A 15998-nucleotide genomic window follows, 5' to 3' on the forward strand; every position below is an offset into this window, starting at 1 on the left:
GCATGTGCGTACGCGTGTGTGTGTAAGTTATTAGGGTTATTTCAGAAATAGACTGTGGTCAGCTAAGATCAAGAAAGCAAGAGAAGAAGAGAGAATATCTTTAAATCCAGGACAGAGCGCATAACTTTTATAAATATCATATACAGCATGTACCAGTTTATAACGTAGTGTACCATAGGGGTGAGAGGGTCTCAAACTAACGGCTACTTTACATTTATACAGGGCTGTGCTTTTGGTATTTTCTCTTACTGTCAGAAGATCTTCTGTAAATTTGTGAAAAGTTTTGATGTGTTTTGGTTAAGATATTCGAGTGTTTTGGAGGCATAGAAGTAAATTTCTTCATCTTATGTTTTTTTTCAATTACTGAGTTGGGTGTGTAAGGCACCAAATCCAACCGTATATTATTTTAATCACTGTCTTGTTACCTAAAACATAACAGCATTTAGACACATGTGAGCAACTCCTAGTAACTGATAGCTGAGATTGAAAACATTTTTACACAGCGGGGTTAGTTGTCTCACAGTGTTACAATGAAGCCTTAGGTATACAATGATAATGAAAACAATGTAAATACTATTCATCTAAAATGATAACTGTTAATATATTATATCAGGGAAAATAACTCACTATTGTTATTTTTTTGTCTTAAATGTACATCTCTTTTAAAAACGCTATTTATATGCATTGCTGCATAATACAAGGATGATTAGATGAAGAATCATGAATGGAAAAATGTGTATCTATCTATTATATAAAAACAATATCCACCTTTAGTATATAGATAGAATTTTATTGAATTATTTGTGTTTAAACTAAATGTCTAGTGGGTGTTACAACAAACTCTCTGTTCGTTACATTGAACCCCACCTATGGGGTAACGTTTGCACTCCTGTCACACTGTCGGTATAAAAGTATGATAACCATAGGACTCACAAACAAACTGTAAGTGTTGGTTTATGTGTATGTTGATTGTGTTAAAAAAGATTAATGTAACTACAAAATATTTTTTTAATGATCCAAAGCCAAAAAGCATTACTTGGTGCCCCGCTCTCCCCTACTATCACTGTACCCTGGTATCACAATAGTACAATTTTAAAAGGCGTTCCAACTTTTGTCTCTCTGTATGTGTACACAAACACATTTACCACCAGATAACTGTTTAGTGTCTTGCAGGACATTGTCAACACACAACGCAAATAAACAAAACAGACTCTGACACACACACACACACACACACACACACACACACACACACACACACACACACACACACACACACACACACACACACACACACACACACACACACACACACACACACACACACACACACACACACACACACACTGACCCTTCTCTTAGACCTTTACATGTGTCATAAAGTATAAATCTGAAAGTCTGGAGATGATGAGACTGTCAGAAATCACCTTTACTGTCAGACCATCTCAATTTCTCCTGTCACAACAGAAGTTTGGTTTTATGACACTGTTGGCCTTTCCAGTTTAATAATTGTAATAGTTTATATCTGTATGATGCATCTGATTTATCTTTAACCACAGCATTTAGCATGAACACATAAAATTAGTTTTACATTTTCACGATTGCATAATGTGCGTACGGTTTGTTGCGTTTTATTACTTCATAACTCACATCTGAAAATCTGTGATGTGTCACAAACTGTTCTCATCATCATCATCATCATCATCATCATCATCATTATCTCTATAGTTAGACGTCTGAACCGCCTTCATCAGGGGAGTCAATGACAGCTGCTACACACCTGATGCTCACAATAGTATACAATGTACAAATACTGATGACACAATATTTGATTATATTGCCTTTTGAATGTTGTGGGTTAACAAAAACTATTAAAAGCATTTGTGATGTCATGATGATAACTTGGTGTTACAGTAAATTGTTTCTTTTTTTGTTTGAAACAGCCACACACTTTGTGTGTACTAAAGGGTTTAAAGCTCACATAACAGACGCTGTTTCTGCATTTCTGATTTTAATCTGGAGTACCTATAGAGAAGTATTACATCCTTTATATCTCTGAAGAGTCTTTAGTTTAATCAGATTTATAAAAGAAAGATTAGCTTTACTGATTCTTTCCGGTAATGTATGAAAAAAATGAAGAAGGAGGAGTTACTACCGCGGGAGGAGCGAGTACGAGTCATGCAACACTTAATACAACACTGTTTTAACTTATGATTCACTACATGTTCGTGTCATTTATATAATATGTACGTGCCTATTTCAACATAACACAGAAGTCTTACTTACCGCATGCAACTCATGACCCGGTTGGGACTTTTTAATGAAATCCAGCGTAAAACAAACACACATGCAAAACTCCGCTGCTACCCCGGATAATAAACTATATCCGTTTCCATAAGGCTGACTTTCTTCTCCTTACATCCAAAAACACACTTCATCTTTTGTGCCAATTTAACAAAGCTGTCGCGTGATGTGATGTTTGTAAGTTCTAGCGTCTCTCCCGCTGATTGATGGGTGGGCGGGGTTTTCCGGGGTAAGTGCCCATAAAAAGAAGTGATACATATAAAAACCCCTGAAATGTCAGCTGGACCTGTAATTGTACGAACCCTGGCGAAGTGCATTCGGCACAGAAATACTCTGTAACACGCCCAATGGCTTTTTTGACACTTTGCCTACGTTTAGCATGAGGAAACTACTCTATAACTGTGTTAATAAGTCAGAATGCTTGAAATACCATTGAACCCCACCTTTAAAAGCAGAAATATAAGATAAAAGATAAAAAAAATTGATAAAGCACTAATGAATTTTAAATAATAAGTTAAGATATATAACATAAAATTGTATACATTCTTCAGGACAAAAAGTCATTCTTAAAGCAAACAGATTGTTTGTTACAAATGAAAATTTTATAAAATAATACTTTTTGTTACTTAATGTTAATGTTTTATTTATTGTTTTTTTATTTTTTGACCTGTAAATGTCTTCATCTGCTAGGAGTTTTTTTTATTTTGTGTACACTAGCACAGGACTTTTCAACTGGGCTTCGGGGACGTAAGAGAGCTCCATGAGTTTCTAGAGGATCCCAAGAAAATTTCAGAGAAAAGACAAAGAAAAAAATGTCAAATGGATTTATTATGCATTTGCCTCTAGTTTTTTGTATTACAGATTTGTTTATGTTCGCTTTGTATCTGTCTAGTTTTGTTTTCCTAATTTCAGTCCGTTTATTTCATTATTGGAGTTTGTAAGGCAGTACTTCTTGTAAAGTTGCTAAAGTTTGACTTATTGCCAAAGTTGCTGCAGTACAAATACATTTTATTTGCACTTGAAATTTGTAAAGGTTTGTCATATTTGGGGGTCTAGCATACACACTGATCAGCCACAATGTTAAAATCATTGATGAGTAAAGTGAATATCACTGATGACATCGACGACAGGGTTAGAGCATCTCCAAAATGAAAAATCTTGTGCAGTGTTCCCAGTATGCAGTAGTTAGTACTCAAAAAAAGGTACAAAAGTTGTTACTAAGACGGTACCTTTTAAGAAATATGCACTTTTTAGGTGTACTTTTTAAAATGGTATGCCCCAGTGACAACATACCTTCTTATTTTCCTTTTTTATCTGAAAGTGTTCCTACAAAAAGTTGTGCAAGAAAGGACAACCGCTATTTCAAAGTATAGGGTCCAGGGGGCCTGAATGTTCCTTAAATTTTGACATTTGGTCTTAAAATATTTTGTTACATCTGATTTAACAGTTCTGTAACTTTATTAGGCAGTTCAGTTCCTACAGTCTGCCATTACATAACTTTCTTATTTCATGTATTTTTCTGTCTTTTACAGGAGTCACTGGAACTCAGCATCAGACGACTGGACGTCTCATTCAGTGCTTGTGTCATTTCTTCACAGAAATAGTGCCTGTCATTGAGCATTAGGATTGTCATTCCCGAGAGGAAAACAGGAGCGCTGCGAGCTTTTAAAGACCTTTATCTCTCTCCGTCTATCTCTTTTTTATTTAGTGTACTGTTTTACACTCTTGACAGCTCTTAAAGTGTGTGTGTGTGTGTGTGTGTGTGTGTGTGTGTGTGTGTGTGTGTGTGTGTGTGTGTGTGTGTGTGTGTGTGTGTGTGTGTGTACAAGGTCAAGAGCTGAGAGTTTCTTGAATTTTGGGTTGAATGGGGACGAGTCCAGCTGCAGAGGTCACGCTTTGTGTAAGGAGACCCTTTGGTTTTCTATTAGTGTTACTGACTCTAAAGACCTCTGACTGAATGGACATGTGAATGTATTTAAGGGGTAAAACTTTAATTTGGGATAGAAAATGTTTAAATGTTATTTAAATGTTTATTTTGTCTTTATAATTTTAGGTCATCTTGAGGCCCCCTTGAAAGTTTATTGAGGGTCCCCCTGGTTGAGCAAAACTATTTTGTGAAAAAAACGTTGTACACAATCCACACACACACACACACACACACACACACACACACACACACACACACACACACACACACACACACACACACACACACACACACACAAACACACACACACATTGTTGAGTTATCTGGCTATGGTGAACTTTTTCCATTTCTTTCTTAATGTAACCGCTCGTCTCCTCTGTTTCACCTCTCTCTCACTTTCACTGGGCGACCACGGCGGCGGCTTCCTTTTCCTCACTCTCCTCCCACTCAACCCGTAAACTAAACCAGCACAACCCGCATCAAATATTAACTGACCCATTAATGAGTTTTCCATCGCTGGTACGCACGCATGCGGTCATAATTAACGAAAAAGCACTTACAGTCTATCACTGCGTTTACACGGCTGCGGAGGACAGACAGCTGAGTTTTAAACCTCCCAGAGAAAAGCAGCCAGCATCCACAGAGATGATCATGTGTCATACGTGACTCATACATGTTTACATCCAATCCACAAGAAAGCCATGCTGCATTAATATTAATGTGTGTGTTTGTGTTGGGGGCAAGGAATGTAATTGTGTTAATATTTCATGTCATTATCAAGTTACTCGTTCATGTGCACGCTCTGTGTAATACTACAGACAGAGTGCTTGTCACACACTCGCCGTCTCACTCCACTGAACTCAGGTGTGATGTAATGCTGCTTGTCTTGGACTTGAACCCAGTAAGATTCACAGCATTACATTTATGCATTAAGACAAAATTTTTATTCAAAGCAACTGTGCATTAAAGCTATACATTTTATCAGTATATCTGATCCCATTACCTTTGAGTTGTCATCGCAATGCTCTACCAGTTGAGCTATTGATTGATTGATTGATTGATTGATTGATTGATTGATTGATTGATTGATTGGCCACATTTGACAGAAATATGACAACAATTATTTTTGGATCTGTGGCGATGCTTCATTCATCAACAACAACTGATAAATGCAAACAGACATCAACATATTACAACACATTACGACCAACATTAAACAACAACATCCTCATCACAGCAACAAAACCATAAATGTAAAATATGACAACTGTGATATCATAAGAACTTAATTAAGAGAGCTATACATGTTCCTGCAATCTTATTAGCCATTATTTCTACTGTATGGCATATGAATTGGAATAGTAAACACATCATATGCACAGGTGTATTACTTTTTGTACACTGTAAACCTGGACAAGTTGAAATTACTTAAAAAATTGGAGGAAAGTTGTTATAATAAGTTAAGTAATGTGAACTAAAACAAGAATAAATTGAACTTAAAATTTGGGGTAATTCCAACTTAACCTCCTAAGACCTGAGCTTTGGTTTGTCTTTTTTTCAGGTTTCCATATTGGGGTAAGAAAGAACCAATATAGGCTAATAACCAAATATTTTTCTTTGAACATGAAACAGTGTAATTGTGCATGTTTGTGTAAAACAGGTTCCAGTTACACAAAATTAAGTATTATGGTGCAAACAACAAAAAAAATGTGATGTCCAAGTATAGACACACCAGATCTTAGAAGGTTAATTTAGAAAGTAAATTTTGAGTTGATTTAACTTAAAATAATTTGCAATATCAATTGCTCTATCCAACATCTCCATTTAGTTAACCAAGTTACTTTTAGTGTTATAAATGACATTATAACACAAAATTAATGACTGACTATAATTCAGTCATTGAATAAACTTGATTCCCAACATAAATATACACAAACTCTGATTTTGACATAAATTGTCAGTAATGTGGAGAGAAATACAATAAAATGCAATAAACAGGTTTCATTGATCACCTGAATGGTCACTTCACAAAATTATCATTTACAACAAAACAACATTAATAATATAAGAGCTTAAACCTCTATGACATTTTATTAACAAATATTTAAAAGCGGGGTGCATGATAGAATTTGGATCTTTTTTTGTTAATTGGCTACATTGTGTTTTGGTACTCAGCTTGACTCCATTTTCCAAAGCGTTTTTCAAAAATTGCATAAATAATCCAAATATTTGGACGCAAGGGATTATGGGTATTCCTTACAACATGTACAGATCATTTTAAGTTCATTTCACTTGAATGTTTTTGTTTAATGGATTTTATAAGCTTAAAAGTTAAATAAACCAAGATTTATTAAGTATAATGTTTACTTCAATATATGGGTTAACAGTGTTGTCAGTAGAGTTTCAAACGATGACATAATATTACTTTTATTTCTGGATCTCGAGATGTTGGGGTGATGGTGTACCTCTATAATGAAGCAATTAAAAATCCTCCCTGTGAAATACCCACAAAAAACATTTTGTTTGAAGTAGAATAGTCCTGGAGGGATCTGTCCTGAGAAAGAATAGTTAAGAAGTCATGAAAGCTATTAGTGCATCACAGTAACAAAGAGCGTCTGACTCTCTCACTTTATTGAAAGAGATTAAAAGCGAGCGAGTGAGCGGAGGAATTTGTCTTTTTGTATTTGCATGCTAAAACAGCGGTGTGTTCAAAATGTCCTTATAGATGAAAGACAATTAAGTCTTTAGTCATCTAATTACACACTGCTCTCTCTCTCTATTTCTCTCTCTCTCTCTCTCTCTCTCTCTCTCTCTCTCTCTCTCTCTCTCTCTGACTCTCCCACTCATAATCATTTCTATTTCAAGAACTGATGTGTTATCAAGCTCTGTATCACACAGTATTGCAGTATTTTAATGGGTTGTGTACAGAAATCTGGCAAGCATGTGTAACTGCAGTTATGGGTTTCTGACAGAATATGTACTGCACATTAAATGTTCCCGGTCTCGCCGTGTGCAGTTCAGGTAGCGATCAATGTCGTCTTGACAGGTGTGTGTGTGTGTGTAATCTATGTAATCTAGTCCAGTCTCAGACTGTAATCTAGTTGTGGAGCTACTGTAGACTATAAGAAATCCAATGTCTTTGTGTGGAAGGAGTAAACACAGAAGTCATGCTTATTTGATGTTGACAGCGCTGAAGTTAGTTGAGCTGCATGTACTGGATTACTTACAAGTATCTGATCACTTTTACAGATGACCTTGTGTGTGTTAGTCAGTGTGTGAATAAGAAATCTGTCAATAATCAATTGTGTCTTTGTGTACACCTCTTCAGCTGAATGCAGCTGCTGCTTAAAGTGCCAAAAATAGAAGAAATGCTAAGAAGATCTATCTATCTATCTATCCTTCCATCCATCCTTCCATCTATCCATTCATCCATCCATCCTTCTATCCATCCATTGATCCATCCATCTATCCATCTATCTATCTATCCATCCATCCATCCATCCAACCTTCCATCTATTCATCAATCCACCCTTCTATCATACATCCACACTTCTATCCATCCTTCTATCCATCTATACATCCATCCATCCTTCTATCCATCTATACATCCATCCCTCCATCCATCTATCCTTCTATCCATCCATTGATCCATCCATCTATTCATCTATCTATCTATCCATCCATCCAGCCTTCCATCTACTCATCAATCCACCCTTCTATCATACATCCACACTTCTATCCATCCATCCTTCTATCCATCTATCCTATACATCCATCCATCCTTCTATCCATCCATCCATCCATCCATCCATCCATCCATATTTTCATCCATCCATCCATCCATCTATCTATCCGCCTTCTCTTTGTCTCTTTCTCTCTTTCTTTCTTTCTCTCTCTCTCTCTCTCTCTCTCTCTCTCTCTTGTATAAATAATAGAGCGATATAGGTGATTATTCTGTAGATGCCTGGTGATAAATGACTCTTGTCCAGCCTTGTTTTTTTTGGCAGGTCAGTGGGATTTATTTAAAGAGTTTAATAGCGTGACCTGAAAACACACCTACAGTATAACAAGTGTGTTTTATATAGATAATACACAATGTTAAGACCTAAATCAGGGCAAGAAGAGCAGAGACTTTTATTATGAAGTGAATTGCAGGGGTACAGTGCCCATATGTGGGTCAAAATTATCTGCTTTTTTCCAGTAAACTGAACTAGTTTTGTGAAGTTGAGCTATTAGGGGCATTCTTGTTCAAAATGAGTAAGTGTAGTGTGCAGAGTCATTAATATTGCTCCCTGTTTACAGTAGAAATACCTTTTTAAAGTTTAGGATTATTATTATTTTTTTTATATTTTCCACATTTTAGAATAATAGCAAACTCATCAGAAATATGGAACTTTAGAAATGATTCATAAATCATTACTATTTCATTTTAACATCTTCAAAGTAGTCACCTCAGCAAAAATGTGATGTTGACTTTTTGTTATTTCGATTTTTAAAGTCTCTAAAATCCTTTTTTCAGTAAACCTTATCTGTGCTGGGATTATTGGCTGCTTTTTCTTTATTATTCATCTATTTCCATATATCCATCTATTTGTTTTAAACAAAAAGAAAATAACAGGTTTGTCCAAGTGTATTTGCTATACAAACATAAATAAAATAATTTAGGCATACACCATCAAAAGGTTTTTAAAATCATGAGAAAGATTTGTCAAGTGATCTTGATCATTTTTGTCTTGTGTACAGCCTAGCCCCCCTTTCTGTGATGCGGTGGAATGCTTTATTTGATATCAGTAAAATCATAGCATATTTATTCACTATACAAGCACTATGCAACATGTGAATATAAAATAAACAAGAAGAGTATTTTTAACAAAGTAAGTATCTATACAAATTTCACTACATTCTTCAAACGGCAACAGCGTTGCGCATGTTTTCCTATTCATTTCAATGAAACAGCGATACCGAGCGGTCAAAATCTGCTATTACAACGACATTAATATTTAATCATAAAACAGTTTTAATATCAGTTGTTTTGAATGGCTATACAGTAACTTATTTAAATATAAATATTGTTTTGTTTATAAGTGAACTATTGTTTTTATATATTTAGTGTATCTAGGGATGATGTGTAACCATGATGTGAAGAAACAGTTGATATTGACGACAGGCACACACAGACGCGCGAGAGGCGTTGATCGCGATTTTCAAACGGCTGCGCCTGTCATGACTAAAAAAAAAACTTAAATGTGGTAAATAAATCTGTTTAAAGTTTCTTTGGTTGGATATGAAGAATCGTTAAAGGTAAGACAGCTTTAAATATTTTTTGTATAAAACATTAAACATCAGCGAAACATAGCATGAAAAGATCCAGTCAGTTTAAATTACATGCTGTCTAACTTACATACTGAACTTGACGAGAAACATTATTTGAGCATCATTAACCCTGGTGATGTGATTTGACTACTAGACACTATTCTGGTCTTTATATGGAGCTGCTTATTTAGTAAACTTGCCCACTTGAGGATCATATACACCCTACAAAGAAGTTGACAAAATCTGAGCTGTCTCACATCATTTGAAAGTACCAAAACAGTGAGCTTGAATACTGTCTGAAATAAAGATGTCTGTAAACCTGTATACTTGTTCAAGTAACATTATTGATTGCAGGACTATAGCTTTTAAAATAAGTGATGATGAAACTAAGTAAAGTTTGATTAGAAGAGTGAAGTACTTTGTCAACATTGTTGCTTTATAAATAACCTTGAACTTGTGTTCATGTGTGTTTCGTAGATGAATAAAAAAGCAGATCCGCCTGATGCGGGCATTTTTGGGGGTCTTCCCAAACTCTGTCCCCAACCATCACCCCGAGAGCTCTCTAAACTTTATCAGGTTTGTGTTTAGGGTCTCATGTGAAAATCACAGTACTGCATACACGAAAAAATCTGAGGTTGTGTTGGTTATGTCAAATATGGACACACCCAGTCGTTGGGTTAAAATTAACCCAATACATTTTTTAGGTTAATTTAAACCATGGTTGGGTCTTGGCTTTTATTTCATCCAAAATTGAAAATTACATAATTTACTCCACCCTTATGTATATGATGCATATATTTTAAGACAAACACAATTGGAGTTATATTAGAAAATGTCCTGGCGGTTTTAAGCTTTATAATGGTAGTAAATGGTGCTTCCGATTTAAAACCCAATAAAGTCTATTCATCCTACACAAAAGTAATCCACACGGCGTTATGGGGTTAATAAAGGCCTTCTGAGAGCAATCGATTTTGTAAGAAAAATATAGGGAGGTGCTTATTTAGTGAGCTTGCCTACTCGAGGGTCATTTTATACACGCTACCAAGAAAGCTGACAAAGTGAGCTGTCTTACATCATTTGTAGCCTACCTAAAAAAGTGGCAAAACAGTGAGCTTGAATAATGTCTGAAATAGATATGTCTGCAAACCTATATGCTTCAAGTAAAGTAGATGATGTCCTGGTGGTTTCAAGCTTTATAATGGTAGTAAATGGTGCTTCTGATTTTTAAACCCAATAAAGTCCATTCATTCTTTACAAAAGTAATCCACACGGTGTTAGGGTGTTAATAAAGGCCTTATGAGGGCCTTATGTTGTTTGATTTCTCTGAATGCTCCCTTATCTTGGTTTCAGATGTCTGTACGTAATCGTGAATATCCACCCATCCTGCAGAGTCACTCACGGACTCTAGCGGTTCCTTATAAAGAGTTGCGCTTCCACAGATATCCCTGTGATTCAATCGGGAATAACTACAGGCTCAAAGCCCAACACTTAAAAATAGAGCATCTGCATAACAGACGTCAGTCACATCGCAGACGTCACCTGCAGACTCGTATCCTTAAACTACAGTAATGTACTTCAGAGGCATGTCAGAAATACTTTTACGATACTCAAAAAATGTTTAGGATGTTTCTGCAGTATGTGTAGCTTAATAAACTCACTGACCTAAAAGTGTCCCACTTTAACTTTGCGTCAGTGCACTGTGATGCTCCGGGTGTGGGGAGGAGATTCAGGCGACCTTCAGCACGAACACAAAGGTGAAAGAAACCCACAAATACAGATGCTTAAAAGCAAAAAATGTATTAACACTCACAGCAGAGACCCCCATGTTCATTTTTATTCTCCTCAGAATGCCTGAGATTTTAAGAAGGCCTCCATTGTCACCAGTGCACCAACTTGAAATCATACGACACCAGGACAGACAAAGAGAGGAGGCAGAGCCTACAGAGAAAGAGTTACGAGTTAGTGTTAATACTACCAACCTGTCCTCCATCCATCCATCCATTCATCTTAATTTTAACTCTTGTATTATTTGCTATTAGAGGTATGTTTACTATATCACTGAGGGGATTCATGGACACATGTTGGCTCCCCAACCACCAGAGCAAATTACCAACATCCTGAAGCTGGTGCCCAGTCATATCCACAGAGACGTGCTAAAGATGCAGAAGATGCTGGAACATCTTCTAGAGGAGGTCCAGAGAGACTATGATTTCAGCCTTCGCAAGAGCATCGGTATGACACACAACACATCTAAAAAAGACTTTGAAACTGTGAAAATTAGTTTTTATAATCACCGTCCATTTTTCTTTGAAATCCAGATTCAAGTCTCATAATCTAAGAATCAAAGTTGAAAGTTGATTATTGAAGGTCAAAGTCACATTTGACCTTCAATAATGCTCACAGTCAACACTATAATGAGCTTAATATTGTAATCTAATTAATGTTACTTTATTTCTAGGTTTATTTTGTTGCATTGATCTCTTACACTACAAAAAATGATTTTCAATAAAAAAATCTTAGTATTTTTGTCTTGTTATCCAAAAATTCTTAAATGAAGATGCTTTTTCCTGATGAGCAAAACAACCCAAGAAAATAACTCCAGTTTATAGAACAAAAATATCAAATCTAAGTGATTTTGTGCACAAAACAAGCAAAAAAAAATCTGCCAATGGGGTAAGCAAAAAAATCTTGAAAAATGTTCTTAAACACTAAATTCAAGAAAAATTTGCTTACCCCATTGGTAGATTTTTTTTGCTTGTTTTATGCACAAAATCACTTAAATTTGATATTTTTGGTCTAAAAACTGGACTTATTTTCTTGGGTTGTTTTGCTCATTAAGAAACGCATCTTCATTTAAGAATTTTTAGATATTTTTACTGAAAAAAGACAAAAATACTAAGATTTTTTTTCTTGAAAATCATTTTTTTGCGGTGTATAATGGGACGTACACACCAACCGCGAATTAAACAATTTGCATGAGTAGATTAAATACAAAGTTAATACAAAGACGCGAATAGATACAAACTCGTGCGGGGTGATGCGAATGACGCTAATTTGGTGGTGTGATTGCTGCATAAACATGCGCTAATCACCTGAAATGCGTCTTTTGTGCAAAGTGAAAATAACTTGCATGAAAAAATTTGCATGACACGAAGTTAAATCCCACAAGTAATCTAGAGGGAGGAACGCGATGCTTCGCGTTTGGTGTGTACGCAGCATAAGTTGCTTTGTATAATGTTGTGTACGCACCAAATGTGAAGCATCGTGTTTCTCACTCTAGATTACTCACGTGATTTCACTTCGTGTCATGCAATTTTTTTCACGCGAAAGACGCATTTAAAGCCCGAGATACACTGCACGATTATTGGCGGTCCCAGATGAAAGATTGCCATCGTGAAACAATCGTCGTGATTTCTGTGATCGTGGCTCTTCATCGGTGGCCCGATGTCGTACAATGAGAAAGGGTCAAAGACGGCCGTTTTCCCGGTCTTGCATCCAAAGATAGCCTACGATAGTTTTCTGACAGTGTCAGAAATTCGGCATGATCACCGCACAGTGTGTTTGCTGCTACGACCTGCGCTAGTACTTGTTTACCACGAGTGCATGCTGGTGACGTTGCGCTAACGTGTGACGCAGCCGCCGAACCTTCCGTGTCCTCATCGTACAGTCTACATACCTGTCTTACCCCAGTTTAAACGATCCATGTCGCACAGTGTGATAAGGTAATGATCTTATAGGAGGGCAAAAACCTTTAAAGCAAATAGGGGATTGTTTCAGGACAATCGCGCTGCCCAATTTGCGTCATTCCCACTGCTTCGTGTGAGTTTGTGTCTATTCGCGTCTTAACGTCAACTTTGTATGTAATCTACTCGTGCAAATCATTGAATTCGTGTTTGGTGTGTATGCCCCATAAGGTTATCTTATAAATGAATTATTTCTCTCAAAATGTTTTGCTTGTATTACAGTGGATTACATTCTGCTAGATCCAGATGAAAGAGTACGTCTGTCGATCTCTGCTGTTCCCAAACTCTTCTCGTCCCGTGTCGTTCATGCGCCTGTTCCCTGGTCTGACAGTTACCAGCAGGCTCATAGTTGGCTAAATCAGAACCTCTATATCGTGAACCCCATGCTGCTTCACATCCAAAAACTCTGGATGAGCAGGTCAGCATCACCAACCCCTCCATAATCAGATTCAACATGATGATCTTTACCATAACTTTCATATCTCTCTTCTACTTTGCAGTTTCTCATCTTTGAGGTTTGTGCGATTGGACAATCTCTCGGTTGATCATCCTCTCCTGCCAGAAGAATTTGAAGAGTTGGTGCGCACACAGTGTCAAACCGCCCGAGATGAACTCCTTAACAAGTAAGACTCTTTATGTGTCTATGTTCTGAACAGGGTCAAAACTCAATGTGCTACAAAGGTAAACAAATGTGCATATTTTTCTTGCTTGGTGTAAAAACCTGAATTTGATGCTGTGCACAGTATGGTAAAGCATTAGAGACAGAACATGATGTATGTGTCAGATCAATTTTATTGCTTTGTTATTTGCAGTTAAGAGAGCTTAGAAAAAAACCTAATGCTCTCACATACAGTAATACAGTATATCTGACAGTCCTGGACGGTTGATGTGTTTTTGTATACTTGTTCTCCTCTCCCTGGTGACCTTTGTTCCTGTGTCTGTATCCATGGTCTTCTCAAACTACCCAGACACATGCACACAATACAAGCTTTTAAACCCTGATGGCTTGAACAATGAGAAGAAAGAGCAATCAGACCTGCTTTTAACACAGAGAGCTGCCACAGCAAACTACAACAACAAACAATATCCTAGTTTATTTTACAGAGACTTAATTTAAACTATACTGTATGCTTGTGTAATTAAAGATGAAAGAAGGAGTTTTGGTACTGTAAGGGTAACACATACATCATTGTATCTACAAGCAAAGTGTTTTGGTGAACTTTTAATATCTCTCTACTGAGGAACTGAATTTTTCAGTCAAGCAGTAAAAGTAAAATACAGTTTAAGTATAAAATTAAAGTCTAAGAAGTTTCAATATCTCATCTGTTTTCTCTTGTGTGTGTTGCTTATTTGTTTTTGTGTACATGCATGCACTTGTGTGTGTGTGTTGTGTGCAGTTGGCTACCGTGCTGCGTTTCTCTCTTTGAGACTTTTAAAGACGCTTGGCGTGGGCCAAAGACAGCAAGCATTGATCCAGTAAAGAGAAATCAACTCTTTAACTGTGTGGCTGCGCTGATGTCACTGCAGCTGCGCAGTCTGGTGATAGCGTCACTACATGATCTGCTGCAGTTTCTCCAGATATATCAGGTTGACCATCACTAACATCTGACACTCCTTGCACTCTATACACTGCAAAAATGACTTCTTTACTTAAAATAAGTTTCATGTGGTTAAAACAAGCAAAAAAAATCTGCCAGTGGGCTAAGACAATTTTTCTTGAATTTAGTGTTTAAGAAAAATGTTCAAGATTTTTTTCTTACCCCATTGGCAGATTTGTTTGCTTGTTTTATGCAAAAATCACTTAAATTTGATATTTTTGGTCTTAGACTTATTTTCTTGGGTTGTTTTGCTCATCAAGAAAAAGCATTTTAATTTAAGAATTTTTTTTTTAGATATTTTTCACTGCAAACATTTTTTGTCTTGTTTTCAGTAAAAATATCTAAAAATTCTTGCTTTTTTGATGAGCAAAACGACCTAAGAAAATAAGTCTAGTTTTTAGACCAAAAATATTTTGTGCATAAAACAAGCAAAAAAAATCTGCCAATGTGGTAATCAAAAAAAAATTTCTTAAACACTAAATTCAAGAAAAATTTGCTTACCCCATTGGCAGATTTTTTTGCTTGTTTTATGCACAAAATCACCCAAATTTGAGATCCTCGGTCCCAAAACTAGACTTATTTTCCTGGGTCGTTTTGCTCATCAAGAAAAAGCATCTTAATTTAAGAATTTTTAGATATTTTTACTGAAAACAAGACAAAAATACTGAAAAAAGATTTTTTTTCCTTGAAAATCATTTTTGCAGTGTACAACACACAATTATGTGATGTCACATCACAGGGTCTCTCTCTTTTTCTACCTACAGTATGTTTCGTAGCTTACTCCCACATGGCACCCAGGTGCAATCTCAGATACCGAAATTTGGTACAGATTTTATTGATTTAATGTGAATCTGTACTCAGTAGAACCAACGTTTTTCGGCCGGTGTTTTTTAAAGTACCAAGCTCGGTACCCAACCCTATTATTTATATGTAGTGTGTACATAAATATCCATGTTTGTATATATACAATCCAAATTATTTGATCAAACTGCCTTGAGTGTCTTGTGACTTTTTTGAATCACACACTAGTACTTTATTTATAATCACAGTAAACAATTCCTTCACAAAGTAATGATGTCAATTTGCATAATTGTTGATCATTTAAGGTCAAAA

At 36.2% G+C, this 15998-nt stretch overlaps 2 protein-coding genes across 5 annotated transcripts in view; one reads left to right on the top strand and one right to left on the bottom strand.

Annotated features, from left to right (window-relative positions):
- Nucleotides 1-15998, bottom strand: part of LOC129425815 (immunoglobulin kappa light chain-like) — a 688217-nt gene that overhangs the window by 539327 nt on the left and 132892 nt on the right. The gene's annotated exons all lie outside the window — the stretch shown is intronic.
- The window catches only part of dnah3 (dynein axonemal heavy chain 3), a 40134-nt gene that overhangs the window by 156 nt on the left and 23980 nt on the right, over nucleotides 1-15998 (top strand). The window contains exons 1-9 of one of the 4 annotated variants that reach the window (XM_073864272.1): nucleotides 9265-9532; nucleotides 10022-10120; nucleotides 10895-11093; nucleotides 11238-11298; nucleotides 11391-11502; nucleotides 11584-11776; nucleotides 13510-13705; nucleotides 13788-13910; nucleotides 14685-14874. In XM_073864272.1, coding sequence (XP_073720373.1) covers nucleotides 10022-10120; nucleotides 10895-11093; nucleotides 11238-11298; nucleotides 11391-11502; nucleotides 11584-11776; nucleotides 13510-13705; nucleotides 13788-13910; nucleotides 14685-14874 — 1173 coding nt within the window. In that variant the 5' untranslated portion in view covers nucleotides 9265-9532. Of the gene's footprint in view, nucleotides 1-9264; nucleotides 9533-9690; nucleotides 9824-10021; nucleotides 10121-10894; nucleotides 11094-11237; nucleotides 11299-11390; nucleotides 11503-11583; nucleotides 11777-13509; nucleotides 13706-13787; nucleotides 13911-14684; nucleotides 14875-15998 lie in introns of those variants that run through there. The other 3 variants (XM_073864273.1, XM_073864274.1, XM_073864275.1) reach the window with 3 other exon arrangements.

This window comes from Misgurnus anguillicaudatus, chromosome 25 (genome assembly GCF_027580225.2).
Source record: "Misgurnus anguillicaudatus chromosome 25, ASM2758022v2, whole genome shotgun sequence".
In the NCBI taxonomy this organism is placed as follows: Eukaryota; Metazoa; Chordata; class Actinopteri; order Cypriniformes; family Cobitidae; genus Misgurnus; species Misgurnus anguillicaudatus.